The sequence below is a fragment of the Neoarius graeffei genome, chromosome 26, assembly GCF_027579695.1.
Source record: "Neoarius graeffei isolate fNeoGra1 chromosome 26, fNeoGra1.pri, whole genome shotgun sequence".
NCBI classification, from domain to species: Eukaryota; Metazoa; Chordata; class Actinopteri; order Siluriformes; family Ariidae; genus Neoarius; species Neoarius graeffei.
In genome coordinates this window covers 2,879,890-2,905,917 of record NC_083594.1, presented here as the reverse complement: position 1 = coordinate 2,905,917, position 26,028 = coordinate 2,879,890, and the positions used below count along the sequence as shown (strand labels likewise).

Below are 26,028 nucleotides of genomic sequence, written 5' to 3'. Positions count from 1 at the left end.
GCTGGAGCCTATCCCAGCTGACTACGGGCGAAAGGCGGGGTTCACCCTGGACAAGTCGCCAGGTCATCACAGGGCTGACACATAGACACAGACAACCATTCACACTCACATTCACACCTACGCTCAATTTAGAGTCACCAGTTAACCTAACCTGCATGTCTTTGGACTGTGGGGGAAACCGGAGCACCCGGAGGAAACCCACGCGGACACGGGGAGAACATGCAAACTCCACACAGAAAGGCCCTCGCCGGCCACGGGGCTCGAACCCGGACCTTCTTGCTGTGAGGCGACAGCGCTAACCACTACACCACTGTGCCGCCCCAGATGAAAAATAATATCAGAAATTATAATTGTGATTTTTGCTCAGAATAAAAGCGTAAAGTTTCTAATTGTGTGTGTGTGTGTGTGTGTGTGTGTGTGAGCAGTCGTCTCGCCTACAGTACCCAAGCCTGTAATCTTAATGCCTCGCAGCTGGCAAAATTGGAACCCATGTGAATGAATTTTCTTAGAAAACTCATCTGCAGTGGTTTTGAGTGCGTTAATGCCCCACCATCAAGATGAAGAGGCAGCTGTAAAACCCCATTTATCAAAGAAGACAATGTGGACTGGTGCTACAAATACACCACCAATGACATGCTCTCCCTCACCAATCCTTAACTTCTGTCTGTCTCAACACCTGAAGTATATTGCCCACATAACTAGACTTCCTACGGTAACTCTGCCCTCCAGAAACAAATTCTGTTCCGATCCATCAATAAGCCGTATACTCGTAATGTCTAGAAAAGCTATGAAAAACTCACTGAACTTGCAGCAGCGTGACTACAAAGAGAAATGTAGTGCAAGTCAAGTTTCCTGCCTTTTGTTGGAGCATTTTTAATTCTGGGCACCCAACCCGCTGAAGCAGTAGAAGGGGGAAAATGATGATGATGACAATAATTAATGAAATGATTTTATGCCGCAGCGCAGTTTAATGCTCGAGGTCAGTGCGGATCGGACAGTCGTTCCGGCTTTTCTGTGAATGATAGGTTTATATTGATGCCCTCACTCTTGAATGTAACATTACTGTTTCTATAGCAACAGCTCACACACACAGACTTGCAGGGTGCACATTTCCACATCATGTGAGAAACTGATTAAAGTGTTAAAGTAAAAAGTATAATCGCTGATATGAAGGTTGTTCGGAGACATTTATGGAAAGTCTTTGTAATGTTTCCAATCACAGGAGAGTCTTCAGGACAGAGAAGATTAGGCTTTACAGTTTCTATGTAACGTGACTGGGGGAGAGAGAGAGAAAACGATGTATTAGTGAGTGATCCAGTCGAACGGGGGGTTGGTGAGAGAATTATAGTTCAATGCTGTTATAATGTACACGAGAACAGGAAATAACTTCTCTCGGATGTTCCACAACATTAAACATAACTCTAAACTTGTGACATGTCGTTCGTTAATAAAATAACATTTGTAATCATTTGTGAATCTCTGTGCTACAAGTGGAATAAAATGCTCCGAAAAGTGTGGTTATATGAATATAATCTGTTTCATGTTATATAGTTAAGTAGAAATGAAATAAAACAACTACAATCAAAGTAATAAACAGCGACATTATGCAAAATCAAAAACCGTAACACATTCAAATGAAAAATTAAACTTGAAATACTCGGACAGGTCTGCCGTTTCTCTCTGGACCGTCTGCCCTCGAGTGAGAGATTTACAGCGAGAGCTCCATAAACACCAAGCTGCACAAACTAATGATGTGCTGTGTACACACACACACACTACAGCAGGATTCACACTGATGGATCAGTAACAGTAGAACTGATACGATGTCCTAAAACGCACTAAGGGATGTGTCCCAGTGTGCCCTCTGTGTTGTGTTGTGCAGTAAATGGCTCGCATCTTTATTACCACTGACCTTTTAACACCCTCCAGCTGCACAGTGTGCCCTGATCTGTAAATTTGCGTTTCCTTTCTGTGTAGGAAAGCATTATACAGAGCTTTATGTACATCAGGATATTTATTTTTGGGATTCTGTACTCATCCTGACCTTTTATCAGTTTAAGGCAGTTAATTTGAATTGGAGCTTTTTCACCCATAGCTTGGCGCCTGATGTGCGACGTTCCAAGCTTTACACAAGTGGATAGAGACATCGGAGTGTCGCTGTGAGCCTTAAGATGACAGTGAGGGTCATCTCACATGAGTGCTTTTTGCTCCACAGTTATATAAGGGAGAACTTCTCCCACATTGTTTGCTGCAGTCTGGAGATTTTTTGACTAATCAGTATGTGACACTTCTTTTTAAATCAGTTTGTTTGCATGAAAATCTATAAGCAACTAGAAGAGCACACAGAGTGCAGACCTCCACCAAGAACAATAGTCAACTCCTATGATGAGCAAATGTGCACTGCAAGCATTTTATATGGCTGGATACATTTCCAAACCTATTAGAATTGTGTATCCCGGAGGATTACTAGTACCAATTGAATGTAGATTGTTGTATGGAGTTGTCATATTTCTACATTGGCTATGTTTTTGTCACTTTTGAACTTGAGTGCTACCTACTGGATTTTAAAGATGTATGGAGGGATGAGCACAGACGTCTACCATATCGCACAACGTTGATCCTAAACTCATGGAGCCGCTCCAGAATTTAATGGGCTCTTCCTGGGCCCATGCCATGTTACACCCTTCCACCAAGTTACATAGAAATCAGGTTGTGGGTTTAGCACCGTCCTGCTTGGTGGAGGTAAATGTACAAACAAATGTTGCTTAGTGCTGAGCAGCTCCTAGTTGTTTTTTATATTATTAAATTAAAGGTTAAAAAAGGTCGACATTTCCACTGTGAAACATTTGTGATCCAGATTTTTTTTTTTGTAAATTTAGTTTAAGTATGCAATTTATTGTCACTTTTTGTGACCGATTAAGCCGTATCCGGATGGGATTAAACATACAAGTGGTCCTCAAGTAAATTCCAATTTTACAGGCACTTCTCTGATTTTTATTTCTGTTCCCATTGGCCACGTCAGTGTTTCTCTCAGTCATCCTCGGAGACGATTACAGGCTGACCGTTTCATGTCTGACCTCTACTGCTTCCTGTATTTAGTCTTGTACCATGTGTATAAGTGATGTATCAGAAATTAAACACTTCCTGAATCAACAAATGGAAAAGGGATGCTTTAGAACAGGCACTTGACCGCATACTTGGTCTGAGCGATGACACGTGCTACCTGGGAAGTCATTTTCAGGAGGAGGAAGAAAAAAAAATCATTAATCAGCCTGTGGGATCTCGCTTTTCTTAAAGGAGTGCGATCATATGACAACACTAGAGTTTGTAGAAAATACAACCTGCTCGAAACTCTCCCCTCTTGTGGTCAAATTATTTCTGTCTGGATGCGAGAGTTTCATCATGACCTCTTGATAGACGTCCTGCTGATAAACTAATCCAGTCCAAACAGGGCTTTAATCACAGCTGGGACAAATCCAAAATGACTTCCTGTTCATGTAGATTATAATGGAATGGACTCCTTGGCCTCACGTGTACTGTAGGAAGATGATGTTTTATACTTTGTGATGTTACACATGCATTCCTGTTAAGTTTTGATTGATGATTAAAGTATTGGCACCCTGTCCTGTGCGTGGGCCGCCATTATGTGAACATTTACATCTATTTGTGTCTGTGTGTGGGGTTTGTTTGTTTGTTTTTGGGTTCCCCCAGCCCCGAACATTTATAATGGTATTGGAATGTGCATTTTAGATGTATGGATCCAGATGTGAGTACAGTTTAAATCTGTAATTGCAGTGCCATCTCCACTCTCCAGAAGACTTGTTTGAATCATGACTGCAGAGTCATGGGTTGTGGGGGTTTTTTTGTTTGTTTTTTGAGAGAGGGAGAATGTTTGTTTTGTTTGTTTGGCGGTGGTGGGAGGCCAGAGATCACACAGTGAAGTAGTTAGCTGATTGCCATCAGGCTCTCGTGTGTGTGTCCGTCCCCACACTGTCATGTCTTTGCACAGGTCTCCGAGTGATTGTATATGGGAAACACCCACAGTTCTCTTTAATAAAGAGCTATGGCTGTACCGCTCATGTGTTAAGTGTAATTGGTCATTAAACCATGATATTGTGTTGAAAAATTGTATTATATTCAATGATATTGACCCTTTGGTGTTTTATTTGCAAGCAGGAGGTTGGGTTCATGCTGCATAGATTAACTCGGTCATGTGCTTTAGCTCAGTTGACCGTGCCATTACTCTGTCATTACACAGTTTATTTACTTTTGGAAATGGGATGACGCATCACTGAAGTTTGTGTGGGGCTTCCTGAAAGGGGTTCAGGCTGATTGAGAGGGTTTTTTTTGTTTTTTGGTTTTTTTTGATGAAGGGCACTTGATCCTGGAAAGGAAACTTCAGACACTCAAATGATGTCTATCTTTCAACTACAGTGGTGCTTGAAAGTTTGTGAACCCTTTAGAATTTTCTATATTTCTGCCTAAATATGACCTAAAACATCAAATTTTCACACAAGTCCTAAAAGTAGATAAAGAGAACCCAGTTAAACAAATGAGACAAAAATATTATACTTGGTCATTTATTTATTGAGGAAAATGATCCAATATTACATATCTGTGAGAGGCAAAAGTATGTGAACCTTTGCTTTCAGTATCTGGTGTGACCCCCTTGTGCAGCAATAACTGCAACTAAACGTTTGCGGTAACTGTTGATCAGTCCTGCACACCGGCTTGGAGGAATTTTAGCCCGTTCCTCCGTACAGAACAGCTTCAACTCTGGGATGTTGGTGGGTTTCCTCACATGAACTGCTCGCTTCAGGTCCTTCCACAACATTTCCATTGGATTAAGGTCAGGACTTTGACTTGGCCATTCCAAAACATTAACTTTATTCTTCTTTAACCGATAGAATGACTTGTGTGCTTAGGGTCGTTGTCTTGCTGCATGACCCACCTTCTCTTGAGATTCAGTTCATGGACAGATGTCCTGACATTTTCCTTTAGAATTCGCTGGTATAATTCAGAATTCATTGTTCCATCAACGATGGCAAGCCGTCCTGGCCCAGATGCAGCAAAACAGGCCCAAACCATGATACTACCACCACCATGTTTCACAGATGGGATAAGGTTCCTATGCTGGAATGCTGTGTTTTCCTTCCTCCAAACATAACGCATTCCAATAGCCTTCTGGCTTGTCCACGTGATCTTTAGCAAACTGCAGACGAGCAGCAATGTTCTTTTTGGAGAGCAGTGGCTTTCTCCTTGCAACCCTGCCATGCACACCATTGTTGTTCAGTGTTCTCTTGATGGTGGACTCATGAACATTAACATTAGCCAATGTGAGAGAGGCCTTCAGTTGCTTAGAAGTTACCCTGGGGTCCTTTGTGACCTCGCTGACTATTACACGCCTTGCTCTTGGAGTGATCTTTGTTGGTCGACCACTCCTGGGGAGGGTAACAATGGTCTTGAATTTCCTCCATTTGTACACAATCTGTCTGACTGTGGATTGGTGGAGTCCAAACTCTTTAGAGATGGTTTTGTAACCTTTTCCAGCCTGATGAGCATCAACAATGCTTTTTGTGAGGTCCTCAGAAATCTCCTTTGTTCGTGCCATGATGCACTTCCACAAACATGTGTTGTGAAGATCAGACTTTGATAGAACCCTGTTCTTTAAATAAAACAGGGTGCCCACTCACACCTGATTGTCATCCCATTGATTGAAAACACCTGACTCTAATTTCACCTTCAAATTAACTGCTAATCCTAGAGGTTCACATACTTTTGCCACTCACAGATATGTAATATTGGATCATTTTCCTCAATTAATAAATAAATGACAGAGTATAATATTTTTGTCTCATTTGTTTAACTGGGTTCTCTTTATCTACTTTTAGGACTTGTGTGAAAATCTGATGATGTTTTAGGTCACATTTATGCAGAAATATAGAAAATTCTAAAGGGTTCACAAACTTTTTAAGAATGTGTGTGTGGGGGGGGGGGGAGGGAGAGGGAGAGATGAATTCACAATTCTAATTGGTCAGAAGATATTGATTAATTTTCTGTAACTCTGAATAACAATTTTTAGATTAAGGGGCTTGTTCTAATCTGATATAGTTTCTATAGCAACAGCTCATTCACAGGGACTTGTACAGTGGACAGTAATCCAAGTCTGATAATAAATAAGATGTTGATATGGCTACATTTTCTATAAGGAGACATTTATTTATGGAAGGAGTCTCCAGTGTCTGTGCTTTGAGTTTTTCTGGGTCTTCTCTGTTTCTTGATAAACTGGGGGCGGCACGGTGGTGTAGTGGTTAGCGCTGTCGCCTCACAGCAAGAAGGTCCGGGTTCGAGCCCCGGGGCCGGCGAGGGCCTTTCTGTGCGGAGTTTGCATGTTCTCCCCGTGTCCGCGTGGGTTTCCTCCGGGTGCTCCGGTTTCCCCCACAGTCCAAAGACATGCAGGTTAGGTTAACTGGTGACTCTAAATTGAGCGTAGGTGTGAATGTGAGTGTGAATGGTTGTCTGTGTCTATGTGTCAGCCCTGTGATGACCTGGCGACTTGTCCAGGGTGAACCCCGCCTTTCGCCCGTAGTCAGCTGGGATAGGCTCCAGCTCGCCTGCGACCCTGTAGAAGGATAAAGTGGCTAGAGATAATGAGATGAGATGACAAACTGGGTTTTTGTTTGTCTGTCTGTTTGGTGTTTGTCATAGGCTACTGTATGTTCAGACTGTCAATCAAAATCTGATTCCGAATCACACGAGATCTGATTTTTACAAGTCTGTTTAGGTGTGACTGCTCAGATTTTCAGCTCCACACTGCCATGTGGGAAATAAGTAAATCCATTTCATTACCCTTCATTTTGGTTTGTTTGTCAACTCCTCCTACTTTTGGTCTCAATGTCATTACTATAGCAACCAACATGAGGAAGAGTGAAAATGAGGATTGCCACTCGAATACAGATCAGATCTGATCACTTGCAATATAAAACGTGTACAGTCAAACAGGAAGCTCAGATTCAGATCGGCTGTGCAAAAATTTGGATTTGGACTGACGGTGTGAGCCCAGCCTTATTAACTTCAAAAAGAGAGGAAAAGACGGCGCTTTTATAGCTGCTGTAACACGAGTGAGAACAGGAGAACTCTCACTTATTTCATGGACGTTCCACAACGTTAAATGCAACTCTAAATGGATATAAAGTACAGCATGATGTAATTGTTGAAAACTGGCTGTGGTGTAAGAGGAATAAACACTGATCAACTTCTATGTGTCAACAGTAACTCAGTAACCGATTGTTTTCCTGTAACAGCATTATTGCTTATTCTATAGTTTTATCCAGTTATAACTGCAAAAATACAGTGGCGTATTTCTATATCAGAGTCTAATTGTGTTTATCATGTTAAAGATCTACTCGGTATGTACGCTGATGAAAAATTGTGTGTATATACAAGAGAGAGTTATAATACACTGTACGTATGGAATTATATCTTACATTGGATCAATAATTTATAATAAATACTAGTCATTTAATGGCTTCCTAGGAGAGTCTGAGAACACATCCAGTGATGGTTTCTGAGATCTCTTTTTGAGATCTGATACAATCCCTGACGTGCCTCTGAGACAGGAGGATGTCTCTACTTTTAATACAGCACAGAATTAATGCTACTGTTTTGGGAAAATATGTTTATCAGATAACGATCGTCATGTTTATACACACGCCTCTGAGTAAACATTCTGATTTAATATTCACTCCATTTATACACTTGAGTGTGTTGAACAGCTGTGAGTGGAGCAGCTGTCGCTTCGATGTGATCAGCACAATTTGCATGATGGCTTTTTGTCGTGTGTTTAGGCAAGAAAGCGTGTCCCTGGTCACCATCGTTTACTCATATACAGAGTTGAGGAGATTTTATAAATCATCTGTGGCCCTTTATTAATCCAGCTTGGCCTCTGCTGCTCCACAGAATCATTCGAGTGATGGACCTGACGCCACCCCCCCCCCCCCCCCCCCCCCTTTTTTTTTTAAAATTGATCGGTGTCTGTCGGGTCAAGAACGGAAAGAGGAAATCGACAGAAAGGTCACGGCATGATTGATTACTAATCGTCTGTTATTTTGAAGATGTGAAGATTAAAGCGAGGAGCGTTCTGTGCGAGTAATCCGTAATGTGCTCCAGCATGACAAACACCCATGATTTTATCCCGGACGCTTTATTAAAGTCCAGAGATGAAAGGTTTGTTTACTTTTAGTTTTTTAATAAAGTGTACTGATAGCATCATAAAGTATGATAACATTTTGGTAGTTATCGTGATGACGTGTAATTGCGTTGTCATGGCTCCTGATCCTCTGAAGTGTACTGTTACCACATTGTGTATCGTGTGTGTGAACAAGGAACCAAATCAAATCAACTACGGCTACCAGAAAAGGAATTAAAGATCATTTTGGCTTTTGTTTTCTTTCTTTTTTTTTTTAAGATTTTTTTTGGGCTTTTTCCACCTTTATTGGATAGGACAGTGTAGAGACAGGAAATGAACGGGAGAGAGACAGGGAGGGATTGGGAAATGACCTCGGGTCGGAATCGAACCCGGGTTCCCGGATTGATGGTACGGCGCCTTATCCACCTGAGCCACGACGCCCCCGGCTTTTATTTTCTAATTATTTAATCTCAAGTAAAATGTTTTCGTTTGAGAAACGAAATCCTTAACATCTTGTTTCTCTTCTGACTTTCACCACTACGACTGATCTAATCATTCTCCTCTGTCCCCAATAATCAGCTTAAGTTACAAATAAGGACTTGGATAAGGAACGTAGACAAAATAATACAGATACAGCCCGTAGTGTGCTGTCCAGGAGTCACAGATCTGCTGCAAACTGCTGTAGGTACAAAATGAACGCCTCTATGCGAACGTGTGTACATGCAGTCAAACTCGTAAAGACGTGCTGCTGTGTTTTACTGCTCATGCTTTAAGTAGACATTTTGATTTGATGTCACTTGCCGAACTCGGGTTTTCGGAGAGAGCGTCCCGAGTTCCTGCGTCGATGCGCCTCTGCTCACTTTTATTCTCTCCTCAGTAAAGTAGCTAAGATTAATTTTATGTGCAGCAGCAGTGTGTTAAACACATCCTGTTCTCTCTGAAGCATCCCTTTCACCTCTATCATTATTTTTAGCTCCAGCTTCTATACGCAGTGACGCTTTCTGTGCTTTTCGTTAATTGGTTGGACGTATACTGTATGTTATACACACACACACCCCCCCACACACACACACACACAGAGTATGCTGTATATAGCATATCGCACTGCAGTGGTGTCATTCTTGCGGGGGAAGAAAAAAAAATCCTATTTCAGTTAAGTGAACTCTGTATAAGAGGAGAGGGAGCGCTGGGAGAATGGATGAGCTGTGGCGATTTATTTTATTTTTAATAAAGTGCTGCACTCAGCATCAGTGAGAACATTTCGGGGGGAGTTTCAGACTTTCCTGACCGGAGTTTTAGTTTTCTGATTGTTTACATGAAGCAATGATTAACACAGCAAACCCGTGGTTCATTATCCATCTTTCTGCTTCTCTCTCTCTCTCTCTCTCTCTCTCTCTCTCTCTCACTACTGCAGTGCTTGTTTTCTCTCTCCCTCCTTCTCTCTCTCTCTCTCTCTCTCTCTCTCTCTCTCTCTCTCTCTCTCTCTCTCTCACATGCACTCTGCCTCTCTCTGTGTCTTGCTTTAACTTAAATCACATCTCAGGAGCAGATCCTTAACTGGCAGACAGATTACAAGCTCAGGACTGAGCAGAAGAGACAACCTGCCGAGTTAATATTCACTGTGTTTATTATTTTTTTTTTTTCCTTTTCATTAAATTTAAGATCGTGATTGCAGGAATTCATACTGTGAAGATTGCTCAACTGTCAAACGAGGAATGTGTGGAAAGAGTGCACCTCATTCACGGACAGTCAAACCAGAAACAGAGTTGTAGGTGTGTGCGTGTGATTACGGAGCTTCGCACCTCGCGGCACGATGAGACGAGTGAAGACCTAGACGCTTTCATGTGTAATGAGAGAATCCACGTGAGATTAACGCTCCGGCTGTCTCCCTAATTCTCATACGGGTCAGAATAGAAGAAACCTCCTCCTGTGCTTTTGCTTCGGCTTGATTTTGTGTTAAAGTGTGAGGGGAGAGGGAGAGGAATTTTGTTTTGTGATCGCACTGCGTGGCCCGGGTCAGGATGCAGGTGTCGTTCGTGTGTACGGACCACCGCTCCATGAGCCGCAGCACGGACGAGCGTCTGAACCGGCAGAATGCCAGCAGCCCCAATGCCGGCACACGCAGCAAGTTCAGAGCCGTTGCCATGGTGGCACGCAGCCTCGGGCAGCTGTCCGTCCAGAGCGTGCCGTCCTCCAGCGACCAGAGCATGAGGACCGGCATGAAGTATAGGTAGGATGAGCTGTGCATTTTATTTATTTTAGCATTTTTGTTATTTTTAGTATTTATCTCTTGGGGATTTGGAAAGGTCTTTTGAAGCTGAAGATCAGTACGTCATGATGTGAGAGCATCATCCGAACCTGTTGAGCAAGGCAGTCAAAGTTCCACATTGTTTAGGGCGACTTTAAAATATTAACATTTTCCATAAACAAACATCTGTTAAAACAAAAACTCCTGTTTTAAACACAGAAAACTTAATTTTGAATAATGGTTTGGTTTTATCTCATCAGCAAGTGCATTAAAGTCATTCGATACGCCTCGTCTCTTTACTGCGAATGATTTGGGCTCAGTGATGTGATCAGCAACCTTTGAGATTGATGGTAACTGCGTTATTTAATATCTGAAACACAATCGTCCCCCAGCAGTCCACATCAATAATCCTGTCTGCTCTGTCCAGCAAAACCTCACGTGTGGAAAATAATGCTCCTCAAATCCTGTTTGAGCAAAAAGATTTTTTTTTAAAAAAGGGTAATGGTTTTATGGAACGTGACAAAGTGCTATCGACATCCTCGAAGACTTTTACATTAATATTACTAATGTACTGCGAAATAATAGCTTTCTCTTTCAAAACTATTGTAAACACACACAATTTAACACAAAGTAAAGGGTTGATTTTTGTTTATTTACAAATTTAAATACGAGTGTAAAATGAAGTCCACAGTGTTTTTGAAGTGTTTCTGAGGATTTGTTTATTTGCTGTTAAATTTGTTTAATTATCTTTAAAAAATTCAGTCCTCATGTCTTCTCAGAGAAGTGCATCATGATGTAACTTATCACAATATTAATATTGTATCACAGCCCTAGAGTGTGGTATTAAATCAGTATTACTTTACAAGCAAGACATTTTCTGTGCTGTTTGTTTTTAATACAATAAATAAATATACCCAATATCATCATGATAAATGCGAACGTAATCTTTTTTTAGTTGAGACCTGAGCTTTTAATTAATGTTCTCATCTTGGTTTAATCTGCTCATAAGTATTTATTTTTCTGGAGCATAAGGTGGTTGGTTTTGTTTATTTGGTTTGTTTTTTTTTTTTTAATTTCCATCTCTTTCAGTGAAGGATATTTTATTAGCTGGTTATTCTGTTACAGTTCGCACCATGGTCATGTAAAGCTGTGATGTCCCTCAGGGATGCGTTCAAACCCCTTTCTAATTTCCAGGAAGTGTTACATATTGAAAACAGAGTGATGTAAGAGTCATGTGATCAGCCATGGGCTGCGTTACAGCACTCACATTTCTAAGCTGATCTATAATGATACTGGGTGGGGGGGTGTATACAGACACAAGCAGTATGTTACTCACCGCATGACTGTGTATGCCCGTGCGCTATTTATTTATATATATATATATATATATATATATATATATATAGTGATTCCACGCTTATGGGTACTGAAATGGGGACATGAACTTATTCACCTAAAACCATTTCTTTTTTTACCATCAGGTCACAAAACATGTAAACTTTAATGAATGATATGTTAAAAGATAACTTTAATTTTCTGAGATGTAATAAAAACATATTTATATGCCAAAGTCAAGCCTATGAGTTCCAAAATGATGTCTGTTACATTACTTCTGTTACGATTGTCCATCTCGCGTCTGTTACAAATTAATTACAATCTAGCTATATACCATGTTAATCTTATTGAAAGAATGTGTATGTTTATTCTACTACACATGTTTATTAATTATATTTGCTAAAACATCACCTTCCTATGTTTCAAAAAGTAATTCTACATTGTTAAAATTGAGAATATATATGTCCACAACACTTCTGTTACGTTCTGACTTTGGCATATAAATGTTTTTATTACATCTCAGAAAATTAAAGTTATCTTTTAACATATCATTCATTAAAGATTACATGTTTTGTGACCTGATGGTAAAAAAAGAAATGGTTTTAGGTGAATTTTTAAAAATAAGTTCATGTCCCCATTTCAGTACCCATAAGCGTGGAATCACTCATTCATTCATATATATATATACACGCACATGCGCACCGTCATGTATAGTGAATGTGAATCTGGATGGGATTTGATCAAACTCAATGTTTGAGGCTTAAACAATGGACTTTATCCACAAACTAATTTGTTCGTAAATCGTCCTCCGAGACGTTTATGCAGCAAAAGCAATCTTCATGTAAATCTTGTTAGTTTCTGAAAAACATTCTTGTCCTGCAGTTCACTCCTGAATTTGTGTAAATTTCGATATAAGGAGACTCGCAAATGTGGACCTCGATCGAGCGGCTTGTCAGAGTTGCTGCGATTTTATACACGCGTTATGATGTCCGGTTTAAATAATTTATTTATTTCACTTGCACACCAGTTTAATGAGCGTTTTTGGGTAACATGTCATTTCATATCCGTGACTTGGGGGGATTTTAATTAAGAGGATGAGGACTAACGTAATGGCATCTTATAAAAAGAGGAGTAGTTGGTGTGTATAGGTGTGTGTCTGTGGTAGTTGACTGCATAGTCACTGCAGTGGCTGAGCTGCATTACTGGGAGATTAAGTGCATGTCACACTTAGGAGGCACTCGCCTTTTATGGAGTTTTCTGGGTGTGGCCAGACACAGACTGTCTGTCTGAGGTGTGAGGGAAATAAACCAGAGGACGCTGGAGGCTCCCCCCCAAAATGGAGGTGCCATGGAGAACATATTTTCTTGCGCATAATAGCACCTAGAGGGCACATGATTGGCCTTCAAATGGGAAAAAGGTAGCCATTAGGGCGCCTCGTCACATCTCTGATCTGACTATGGGGCCATTCTGGAGGGGGGTTGGAGGGTGGACAGGTGTGTGGGGTGGGTATTGGGTGGTATCACCAATAGGGAAAACTTTAACTCTGACAGGAATTTTTTGTTTTGGTTTTGCCATGAAAACATCTGCCCACAGCTTTAATACATGATTGATAAAAATCAATAATAAACTAAAGATCATTTAAATTTTTTTGAGTTATAAACAGCTTTTGAATATTAAAAGTACTGATGCTAACATCTCCTCAATATTCAAAACCATTTAAAATATGAAATCTGTAAGTAGTTAAATTCAAATGTGTTTTACCCAGAGGCAAAATAATAATCCTGGGTTATACCCGGTCAGCGCGAGTCTGTCACATGCCCTCTAATGCATGCGTGCGTGCGCGCGCGCACTTCAGAGCTGCAGAGAACAGCCATCATGCAGCATGCGTGCACACACACACACTGCTTAATAATAGCAGAATGTCCATGTTATTATTTTACTTTAAAACAAACCGATTAGTTGCTGTGGGTTTTATTTATTTTTTCCTGGTGCGAGTTGGAAACTGTTCTTTGTTTGCTGGCTTGTAAAAGAAAGTGACAGAAGCTAGGAAGATAAGTGCATGCCTTTGAAAAGTTGGGTTGCTTAGCAACAAGACAGGCCTGTCCTGCTGCCTCGCAAAAGACAGTTCCGCTTTAAGACCCATGTCAAGTTTCCTACAAGTTAGCAGAGCTACCGGAACTAAGCGCTTATGTAAGCATGTGTTGAAGCACTGCTGAAGGCAGTCAGTTCATGGCTTCTTTTTAATAGACGGAGGAGATGGACGAAACGTTTCCATCACTTTGTATTTACATATGAATGAGTGAGCGGTGAGCAAAATATTTCATCTTAAGGGTTGTAACAGCTAGAGATGAAATACAGTGAGATCAAATTCACTGAAAGCTGTTTTTTTTTTTTTTTTTTTTTTGAGTGATTTACTTGGTCTGTAATGAACTTAATCGGATCTTTTTCACACTTGTTGCATTGATGAACATAATCACTTTTTTTTTTTTTTTAAATATACACTAATGTAATAAATGCCATGTGGTGATTCAAGTATTTGTTCGTGACCTTTTTATAAAATTAATCCTTGTTATAGTTACGAGTTCTATAATAATAATAATAATATGTTCAATTTATATAGCGCCTTTCTCAAAACCCAAGGTCGCTTTACAATAATAGGCAGGGAAAAAAATAATAATAAAATAAAGTTCTGTAATAGTAATTTGAGTAGTTTTAAAATAAACCAAATAATGGATTCTGCAATAGTTGCAGCCCAAGTAGAAAATGAATGACAACTGATTAGTAGTCTCTAAATAATTTTATTAAACGATATGAGATAATGAGATATCTTTGTCTCTTAAATCCGACTAAATATTATCTGAATGAGTAAGTGATATGGATAATTGCGTCACAGCCGTATTTGCATTTTTACATCACTAGTTGAAAAAGATCCAAGAGGCTCTGATCTGAAGACCCGAACACCTTGGTCACGTGTCTTGAGTCACTGACTCTTCTCCATGTCCTTTTGGTACCTTCACCTTGGGATTTTGTGTTCATTCAGTTCAGCTAGAAGAGCATTAGTGAGATCTGATGTTGTTGAGAAGGTCTGGTGTGCAGGCGGTGTTCCACTTCATCTCAAAGGTGTTCAGTGGGGTGGAGTTCAGTCAGGGTTCTGTGCAGGACGCTCAGGTTCTTCAGTCCAAATGTCTATCTGGAGCTCACTTTGTGCACAGGGGTCTCTTGGTCATTGGGCCTCTACAGTGAACGCACATTCTATACAGTTGTCTGCTTCCAACTTTGTGACTATAGTTTGGGGAAGAACCGCATATAGGTGTTCCCGCTGGGTTCTGAAAAATATTCTCCACATTTTTCCTTGAAAAATCAAGTCAAAGAAGTATTCCTTCCTTTTTATTTTGATACACTTAGTCTGTATTTTTTCTTAGTTACCGACTTATCAGAGTGGACTTAATACAGGTTTATACCAACCAAACTGGCACAATTCAAATATTTGTACAGATACAGCTAGGCCTCTCCAAAATGTTATATGTGATGGGCTCCACTCCAGCCTCTAATAAGAGACACTTGATTTTGGGTTGGATTTCAGCAAGTGGAGGGATTTCTAGAAAATATGACTTATAACGATGACAAATACATTCGTCACTGTGGCGACTGCCATCTCATTGTCACTGATGGATTCTGTTCGTCAGTGATGAGCGTGACGAGCGCCAGCGGGAACCCTGGTTTACATGTGTAGGTTAACGCAGTAAGAATTTGGTGTATAATAATGTTGCTGTTTGAAAGGAACTCTTCAAATCTTAGCATAAGGATATGTTATCGTGTTCGCTTAGTGTGTATTCAGCGAGTCTCCGGATTTAAGAGATGGCTGTTGGGCTGTGTGATGGTGAGTTCTGCTGACTTCTGTGTGCGGTGTTTGTCAGAGAAACGGAGACAGATTGTTACCACGCTCAGGTTGACTAATGCAGTGTAGTTTCTTTTAGGAAGAAGAGTATACTATTTCCAGCTAACGCTATATCCAGTTACGCAACGTGCCCATCATTTTAGCTGTTTTTATTTCAGATCATATAAATCAAAACTGACACTGCTGTTTCAGGGTCTGAGATGTATTCAGTCACCCAGCATTCCCTGTAGAAGTCCATAGAAGAGTCCAGGTATTAGAGGCCATCTAATCATCATGTCCGATGGCTTTGGAGAAGACTGAACGGATGGTGCAAACTGATTGCTTTTATGATTATGTAAAGCAATCTATTCTTGCAGACCTTCAATTAATTACCTGGTGCAGCAAAGCAAGTGAGGACTCGATGCCAGCAGATCCTGCATTCGGAGCTAATTTGTGCAACATCTTGACAAGTCCTGGGTGTAATAAGCTGGTAGAATTTCACACTGGACCTGTGGACAGCTGGTCTGATTGGCTGATGCAGTTTGTGGATGAGGAAGGAGGAAAAAAAAAAAGATTGTCCTGTCTCTCGAGCACACTCGCTTTCCTGAAGTAGAAATGGAAGGGGTTATTTTATTGTTTTGGCTAAATTATCGCCTGAGGGTAGTTGCTAAGTATTGGATAATAACCGCTTTGGGGCTTTAAATTATGGAGGGAGTGTTGCCATGAGGCAACAAATCACAGCTTGAAGCTGTTGCTCGGGATGATCATTGAACAAACTTGTTTACTCTTCTGGAATTGTCTGGAATTTTACATGAACAGCTTTGAAAATGGCTCCAGCCTTCATCTGAGAAGTAAAAACTTCTCGTTTAGGTCATTTTATGGGAGAAGAATGTTTGGAACATTTATACAGTATAACTAACTGCTTAAACATTGTATTTCTGAGTGAGGTGTTGTATAAGTTCAGGTTTCTGTTTCTAAGCCTGTGTGGGCGGCACGGTGGTGTAGTGGTTAGCACGGTCGCCTCACAGCAAGAAGGTTCCGGGTTCGAGCCCAGCGGTCGGCGAGGGCCTTTCTGTGTGGAGTTTGCATGTTCTCCCCGTGTCTGCGTGGGTTTCCTCTGGGTGCTCCGGTTTCCCCCACAGTCCAAAGACATGCAGTTAGGTTGGCGTGGGGCGGCCTTGGGCTGAGGTGCCCTTGAGCGAGGTACCAAACCCCTGACTGCTCCCCGGGTGCTCTGGTGTGGCTGCCCACTGCTCTGTGAGTGCGTGTGTGTTCACTGCTTCAGATGGGTTAAATGCAGAGGATGAATTTCACTGTGCTTGAAGTGTGCATGTGACGCATTCGTCTTCTAAACCGTAACACGCCCTCGTCGACTTCCCTTTGCCGTTTCCCATTGATGGGATGTTCCAGAACTCCATTAGCTCAAGTGGGGTTTGTTTGACCCTTTTGAGGGACAAGCAGTCAAGTCACGCAATATTCATTAAATTGCAGTATTTCATGTCTAACTCAGAGACTTGGTTTGTTTTTAGTGTGTTTTTTTTTTTTTTTAACAGTGTGGCAGTGTGGTGTGGAGAAGCGCGTAAAGCATCTCGAGCTCAACGTTTTACTGCTGTACATCATAAATCCCCCGTATAATTCAGAAGCACAGATTTACTACCCCTTTCTTTGGTATTGATTTTTATGAAAGATTTAAGTACTAAACTGAAATTGGCCTTCAGAATTTCAGGATTTAAGTCAGTTGTTAGATTTAACGCTAGCAGGGGAGAGATGATCTATAAAGCGCCAGGCTCCACCATATCATTATGCCAATTTAACACAGTTAGTTTTTCTACACTGCATTGGTGCTCCAGGTGGAAGAATTTTAAATATCTAATTTAATGTCAGCAGGAATGGTATCCACATGTTTTTTTTGACAGATGGAAGTGTCATAAACCGAGTGTTTTAAAACCATTCTGACTGCATATATGAACAAGTGCACGGTCACACACATGAAAATACATACAGGTAGGAAATTAAATAAAATTGCATTCTGTCTAGTAAAAATAAATCGAATAGTGTTTTGGGTCAGGAATGCAAATCTAAAATACTAAGACTAAAACGAGCAGTGAAAAAATAATTTTAAGTCTAATAATCTCATGACGGTTCAAAAAGAAAATAAATAAAAGCTACAGTGCAGCACAAACTAAAACGAAATAGAATTGCAGGTAAAATCAGCTTTGTTTACGTTTCGTTTTCCCTCCTCAAGCGGCACGGTGGTGTAGTGGTTAGCACAGTGTCCTCACAGCAAGAAGGTTCTGGGTTTGAGCCCAGCGGCCGGCGAGGGCCTTTCTGTGTGGAGTTTGCATGTTCTCCCCGTGTCTGCGTGGGTTTCCTCTGGGTGCTCTGGTTTCTCCCACAGTCCAAAGACATGCAGGTTAATATGGGGTGGCCTTGGGCTGAAGTGCCCTTGAGCAAGGCTCCTAACCCCCGACTGCTCCCCGGGCGCTGTAGTGTAGCTGCCCTCTGCACTGGGTATGTGTGTGCACGCATGTGTTCACTGCTTCAGGTGGGTTAAATGCAGAGGATGAATTTCACTGTGCTCGAGTGTGCATGTGACAAAGGCTTCTTCTTCTTCGGGACAGATATGGACGAGTTCCAGTAGGTGGCAGTAGTGTAACCCCAGCTGCCATAAGACACTAAAGATGATGCTTGCTGTACAATACCTGAAAAAACTAAATTAAAATTAGTTAATTCCTCAAAATAGAACTACTTATACACTTGCAAAATAAATAAAAACTAAAAATTTTAAAATGGTAACAAGTGGATTTGGGCGGCACGGTGGTGTAGTGGTTAACGCTGTCGCCTCACAGCAAGAAGGTCCTGGGTTCGAGCCCCGTGGCCGGCGAGGGCCTTTCTGTGCGGAGTTTGCATGTTCTCCCCGTGTCCGCGTGGGTTTCCTCCGGGTGCTCCGGTTTCCCCCACAGTCCAAAGACATGCAGGTTAGGTTAACTGGTGACTCTAAATTGAGCGTAGGTGTGAATGTGAGTGTGAATGGTTGTCTGTGTCTATGTGTCAGCCCTGTGATGACCTGGCGACTTGTCCAGGGTGTACCCTGCCTTTCACCCGTAGTCAGCTGGGATAGGCTCCAGCTCGCCTGCGACCCTGTAGAAGGATAAAGCGGCTACAGATAATGAGATGAGACAAGTGGATTTTATGTAAGAAATCTAATGGTGTTTTGGGTCAGAAATGGAAATATAAAGCACAGATTTTGCATGACGAAGCTCATGTTTTCTCTCCTTGCTTTACACCGATTTCAGTGTGTTGGTGTGTGCAGTGGTAAACGCAGCGAGGTGATAGTACACTGTGAGTGTTAATGAGGAGGCGTGTTGAGATTTTACAGTACTCATGTTGCACACTATTCCTGTTCCAGCTTTAATACTCCTACATGAAATATGGCTACATGGATGTTGAAGAGCAAAAACACGCGGCACCTTGCCATGAAGCTGAGCGAAACTCGCCCATCTCCCACGCACACCTCCGTTTCAGCAGATGTGTGTTATTGCATACTCCTCTATAGATCCATGTGTTTATTGGACAAAATGTCAGTCTCTGTCTCTTTAATGCTGTAGAAATAGATCATTACTCATCGCTGTACTAATTTTACGTTACTGCGTTAGACGAGTTAATTTACTCTGAGTGCTTCCTTTTTTTTGTGTGTAGCACGTTTCTGTTAGTATTGAATGTAATATTAATAACCTGTTTCAACTCGTATTAATCGTCATCACTGAATCATTGATGAATTAGACAGTCTGTTTCAGGATATGGTGTCGATCTGTTTATTAAAACAAGCCCACTGTGTATGTGTGAGATGTAATGTTGTATTATCCTAAAGAATGAGGAGTATATAATAAACCTGGGCGGTGTTTTGTGAACCGTTGTGTGAAGTTGTTAGAGCGAGTGTTTGAAGCAGCAGATGGAGATCAGGTTCTGGCTGCTCATCTCTCACAGCATGGAAAACTGCAAACTCGATATCCAACACGCTTCTTTTACATTCTGTAGACAGCAATTTGAAATCTCGCTCGGCGCGTTGAGATCCCCCGCCTCGAACGCATCGTCAGTTTTCCTCAACTGTTAATCGGTCGTCTTTAATTAGACGCTAGCTTGCTAATTGGACCGATCTGCTCCAGACTTCCTCCATATGACAAGATGGTGAGATGGAGGATTTGTTTAATCATCTGTCTGTGTAAACAATGTCCCTCATGTTCTTTTAGCAAACCAAAGCAAGCGGAGACTAAAGCTGGGCCAATATGATGATGGATAATCTCAATTTCATTCAATGATCTGGTATTCTGGTGCTTAACGAGCGCACGGATTCTTCTAGAAAAAAAGTTAGTTCTGTTGCAATTTTACATTTATGACTCACACTTGTGACAACACTAACAAACTGTTTAACTGCACACACTGTAGAGCTGTATATATTTCTTTATATACGTACAGCATGTTTCTGCATACATTTATTTTAGTTCATGTTTTCTGGTTTTCTTTCCATGATCTCAGTTGATTCAAACAGGGTCACGGTCACAGCAAAGTCTTTAACTTTTTTCCCCTCTACCTGTTTTGCACCTTATTTCAAGTTGGTCTGTGTTAGTTAAAGGTACTGACTGCAAAGTCATCTGAAATTTTCATATATTTTATTGTGCATGGTATTTTCCTCTGTCCCACAAGAATAAAATCATGTGGACGAGCTGTGATCATTTTGATATCCCGAGGGTCACGTTTCTCCATTTTGGGACCATTCTCCTCCCTCTTGAGGTAAACAGTACGGCGCTACGGAAACAGCTGAACGCGAGGAGCTTTAACTAATGAGCGTAACTATGGAACTGCGTCACACAAAGATGGCGACGCCACCAAGAAAACATCGTGACCTCTGCATCGACGTCAGAGCGTTTTGAGTCCTGGGGATGTAATTTGTGGTTGAAGTTTGCAAATAGATCCGTGAAATAAAAGATTAATATTAGTGCTGTCAAAAATGTCGCGTTAACAACGCGTTAACTTGACTCAATTTTAACGGCGATAATTTTTTTATCGCGAGATTAACGCTCTGTGGCATGATGTAGGTTTTTCATAAGCTTTTGAAACTGCCAGGAACTTGGAACAGAGACTTTGCTTAGAAAAATGATAGCAGCTAGCCACGCCCCGCACAGCCAGAGTCCTCTGCCCTCCTCCCTCAAAGAATCAGCGCGGGCAGGGCGCGCTAGTAGAGATGGGATTTATGGCTCTTTGATGGGATCCGCATCTTTGTGATCCGTTCTTTGAAAAGAGCCGTTCAAAAGACTGGCTCATTTGGCTCTTTTTAAATATTTATTCAGTTTTAAGAAGCCAGATCTCTCTGAACTGTAAACTCAATGCTATCCCAGAAATCCTTCCTGTAATATGCAAATTTGGCCGCCTCTGATTGGACAGCGCGACGCATCAACAGGCAGAAAGTGTAAAAGTACAAAATGTGTTAAGTGAGCTGAAACAGTAAAGATCAGATTCAATGCAATATTTATCAACGAACAACTTAAAGTTAATATTAGGGCTGTCAAAAGATTAATTTTCTTGATCGCAACTAATCTCAGAAATTTCATAGTTAATCGCGATTAATCTTGATTTACTTTGCATGTGTAAAATTGATATTTTGCAGTAAGACCGTTCGAATCTAAAGTTAAACCCACAATGCAAAGTATTTCTGACCATTGTGTCTTAAATTGGAATAAAATGAAGACAGAGACAAAAGCAGAATTTATCTTTTGGCCTTTTTTATTTCAAAAAGAGTGTAGAGAAAGGAAAACAAGTATTAAGAATGAATGACTGGCTACTTTGGAGAAATTGTAAATAAATGAACACAAGAAAAAAATCAGAAAAAGTGCCATGTAGACCCACTTGTCTCTACTTCAGATTTGACTATGAACAATGTAATGTCAGGCCACTCTCTTCTTCAAAAATAAAATGTCACCATAAAAAAATAAATAACCATACAAAGCACTTCATAACTTAAATTCAAACAAACCATTCAGAGGTCCAGAAAACCGTTGCTTATCCATCACAAAAGAGGACTAAACTGAAGACAACAGCGTGTCCTTCCATGCCAATGCCAACGACTCGATGGAAACCACACGCTTCCGCTCGAGCTGCCTACGGATGCGTAGAAGGAACAAAAGACTAGCAAACTCGAAATAGCGCGTTTAACCGAAAATGAGTTTAATTAATACAACCAGAGGAGCTGCATGTGGATGGTAGAAGTGCGGAAAATGCTGGTAAACTCTGATCGCGATTAAAAAAAATATTCGCGATCACAATTTACATTAATCTAATCGCGATTAACGCGTTAATATTCCCAGCCCTAGTTAATATAATCGTGTACTTTATATTATAATCAAGCATGTCAAGCCTACCGTCACTGTGTAACCTGTCTCTCTGATTAGACTAACTCAAGCAGTAGATCACTTCACTCATGGTTCTCTTGTTAGTCTTGGGACGAAGAGCCACGGTGCTCAGCTTAGGTTTCAGTTTGCAGTGGCTGTGTCAAGACGTGTTATGCTTTGCAATAAGAAAAACATTGGTGCAAAACAAGCCCATTCACTTTTTTATGCTGATAAGAGAATTACAATGGTTTTTCGTGTGACAAAAATATGCGATTAAATTGCGATTAATCGCGAGTTAACTATGACAGTCGCGACATTAATCGCGATTAAATATTTTAATCGCTTGACAGCACTAATTAATATCTTTTCTCTGTTCCTGCTTTAGCGTTCTCATTTCTTTCTCTGCAAGATCAAAACATTAAGTGTATAACTCCATACTCGCTACCGTGGAGTCGAACCCATGTGTTCTAAGGCTAAGATAGCTAAGCGCTAGCTACAATGATTTTAGTTATCTGTCCAGAAAAATGACACGTCATCTAACCTTGTTCTATCTTTCAGTTGCACTCACTAGGCAGGTTTTCCTTTTCTTTTCCGCTGGCACGGAGGACCGAGTCTGCCATGTTTGTCCGCGCTGAATTGTTTTGGTTAAAAGCAGGTCAGACACGCCCCACGGTGGTCACGTGATATTGTTACTTACTTGCTTCAGCGCTCTCTGGAATCATAAAATGCGGGATGATTTTTATCTCAGCAAAACATTTACACACAGGATACACAGTGCGTGTAGCAGAGAAACATCTCAAAACTCCAACAGCTATAGAGAGAACATATTTACCCAGAATTCAACTTTGCACTCAGAACCTTTTTAAGCAAGGAAAATATTTCTTGGCCAGCAAAATGCTTTCTGATTGGACTTGGTTGATTTTTAATTAAATTTTGTACAGAATTTAAAAACTGGATGGGTTTTTTTGTTTGTTTTTTGTTTTGTTTTTTTTAATTCCAGAATTTTTTTTTTCCCTCCTTTTAGTTGCTAAATTCTTCATATTTTGTGGACACACACACACACACACACACACACACACAGAGACAAGTGTTTCCTTGATTCACCATGGAACTTTTTCAACTGCTGGAATCATTCACGCTACAGCAATCCATCCTGATGCGTCCTTGTTTAGCTCTACTACCAGGACTCCTCGTGTCCTGATCACGCCATCCTACACAGGCGACCTTTAAACTGGACTTCAGCCCAGACTCCATCATTAACTGCTCATTTTCTTGTTATCCGAAACCCAGCAGATCGCCTGAGTGCACTGTTCATCATTATCCATGTTAAAAGACACAGCTGACCTTTTCACTTGCCATGTTGCTCGTGTATGTGTGTGTGTGTGTTTGAACCCAATCGCTTTCTGTTCCAAAGCCAATGTGACTGTCCATCATGCAGTATTTAGCCTCAGCATTAAATATTCAGGGTGACACACCACTAACAAAAGAGATACAGCTGCAGGAGCACGGTCAAGAGGTTTATTTTTTCCTCAGAGTGCACACGATGCCAGTCAAATTAGCAAGAGGGTTATTCTGTGATGTAGTGACATGGGTTTTTTTGGGGGGGCCCCATCAGTGTAAAAGGGGATAAAACTCGGGGCCCGTTTACACAAGGACGCTGTCAGGTAAAAACGACTAAATATTTTATCGGAAGTGCCTTTCGTCTACACGGGGACGGCGTTTCCGAGGCTGAAAAACAGAAAAAATTGAAAACACCTTCCAGAGTGGATAAGTTAAAAACGGCCCCTGTTGCATATCCGTCTAAACTACCCAATACGCGAAACTCTGCTCGGATCTGCTCACGTCGGGTACGCGTTTACGTCATACATATGTCATATGCTGTACATGCCAGCCCGGGAAGTAAGAAAGTAAGTAAAAAAGTAAGAGCATGTCTGATTACATCGATCCAACGGACCTTCAAGCTGCTCTGGCAGCTTTAATAAACGTCCAGGAGTCCTTCGAACATCTATACCGAATCTGCACATATACCGTTAATGAACAGAGGCGGGTATAGCATGCTCTTACTTTTTTACTTACTTTCTTACTTACCATAGCCAGAGTAGTCAAAGTTTTCGCGGCGCAGATGTGCAGATCAGACAAGACGGAAGACGTTGCACATGCGTGCAGACATAGCGGAGGTCTTTCACAGCACCACCTAGCCGCCTGGCATGCACATCCAATTGAATTCCACACATTTATGCGTCACCGTATAGACGCAGATTTCCTCCTTGAAAACGGTCGTGTAGACGCGGAAAAAAGTGAGAACGAAAACGGACTTTTGTGTTTTTGTTTCAGACCGTCCCCGTGTAAAGTGGGCCTTAGTCTATTGATATGAAACTTGTCACGTTATTCAAACTTGGCTGATCTGCTAAAATGTTCTGCATCATTGCTGCATCTGCAATAGAATATTTTTAGCTGAATATCTGTAGACCACTTGACTTTATCAGAGTTGTCAGGTTTCCAGAAGATGGTGAAAGGCCTGCAGTGTTCTTGGTTAACGTTAGGGATGGCCAGATCTTTGGTGTGGGGGGAAAAAAAGGAATAAAAATCACACATTTTTGATCCCTCTTTAACCGTCAGATAAATCACGAATAAAATTTTTAGTTAGCAATGTTCCCACTTCTGTAATCATGACGATCCCAAACTGCTGCATTAACATGGAGAGGTTAGTTTTCAAAATAAACGCCTGCACACTAGCTAACGTTTTCTGTGCAGGAGTGAATTGAGTATAATTATTAAAACATCCCCCTCTTCTTTTCTCCTACAAATTTCTCAACACGTTGTTGTCCTTAACACTGACCTGCAATTAACGCTGAAAATCTCCCACTTCCTCGCAGTACTACATTTCTAAGCAGATTGTCTTCTCTTGGTGCAGGTCGATAAATAAAAAGCAGTCGTTAACTGTCGTATCTTACTGCTGTATGGCTTTAAAATCCTCTCCAGAGGTTTTGTTTTACTTTATGCACTTTCCGTAAAGACTGAAATTGTTTTTACTGAGCATCGCTTCACTCACTGCCCTCCTACATGTTCCCAATTTTTTATGCACACACCCACGAATACACACACACACACACACACACACGGAGGCCTGCACGTTTTCTCTCATACTCCTACACAGGCAGCATGCTGGATCATCCTTAATCCCCCAATACACTTTATTATTCCTGTACATACTGAATAAAAACTGACACTTTTTTTTCCATCTCGGTTGCTGCTTGCCTCAGGACATCATTACATCAGATCAATGTTCTTCCATGTTAGATAATAACGCCATCATGCCTTTGTAAACTCCTGTGTTTTTGGCACACACTGTTGAGCACCAACCAAGCATTTTGTAGATAAAAAAAAAACGTTGACCCAAACACACTTTACTTTTTAATACTGAACTTTTCATTAGAAGAATGTGGTCGATCCGTTGAAAGGCGACACAGAGGTCGGAATCTTTCTGCGGCAGAATTTCATCATGAGATGAAATCCTGAGGGTCTGGAGGCTTGACAGGAGGCAGATGTGGGGGTGGGGGGGCTCTTGCTTTTCACTTGAGACTTTGTGATGAGGAGGTGAGTGGTTTAATTTGTAAGGGAGACAGCCATGTCTCGTCTCGTTGACGCCTCCATCTGCTGCATTCAGCATCCTGCAGAGCAAACGCATATCTCACGGCTCACTAGGGCCTTCTTGGAGTTTTTTTTTAAATAGTTATCTGGAGTGATGGTGACTCAAAGTGCATCAGGACTAGTAATTAAAAAAATATTAAAGGAAAAAAAATCAATAAACAGTCAACAACTAAAATGACACTAAGGACCAATTCTTATAATTCACTTTGTGTGAGAGGTTTCTGATTCTGAAATTGAACATGCACAGCATGGAAGCTCGTTTTTATTATTATTAAACTGACGATGGATGGAGGATGTGATCTGCAGGTGTGTCTTTTTCTGCTACATTCAACTCTGACCTCAG

General features: G+C 41.1%; 1 protein-coding gene across 5 annotated transcripts in view; it reads left to right on the top strand.

Annotated features, from left to right (window-relative positions):
- Positions 1-26,028, top strand: part of kcnab2a (potassium voltage-gated channel subfamily A regulatory beta subunit 2a) — a 157,427-nt gene that overhangs the window by 90,123 nt on the left and 41,276 nt on the right. The window contains exon 1 of one of the 5 annotated variants that reach the window (XM_060909943.1): positions 10,210-10,418. The exons of the other annotated variants lie outside the window; for them this stretch is intronic. Coding sequence (XP_060765926.1) covers positions 10,210-10,418 — 209 coding nt within the window. Of the gene's footprint in view, positions 1-10,209; positions 10,419-26,028 lie in introns of those variants that run through there. 5 annotated transcript variants of the gene reach the window in all.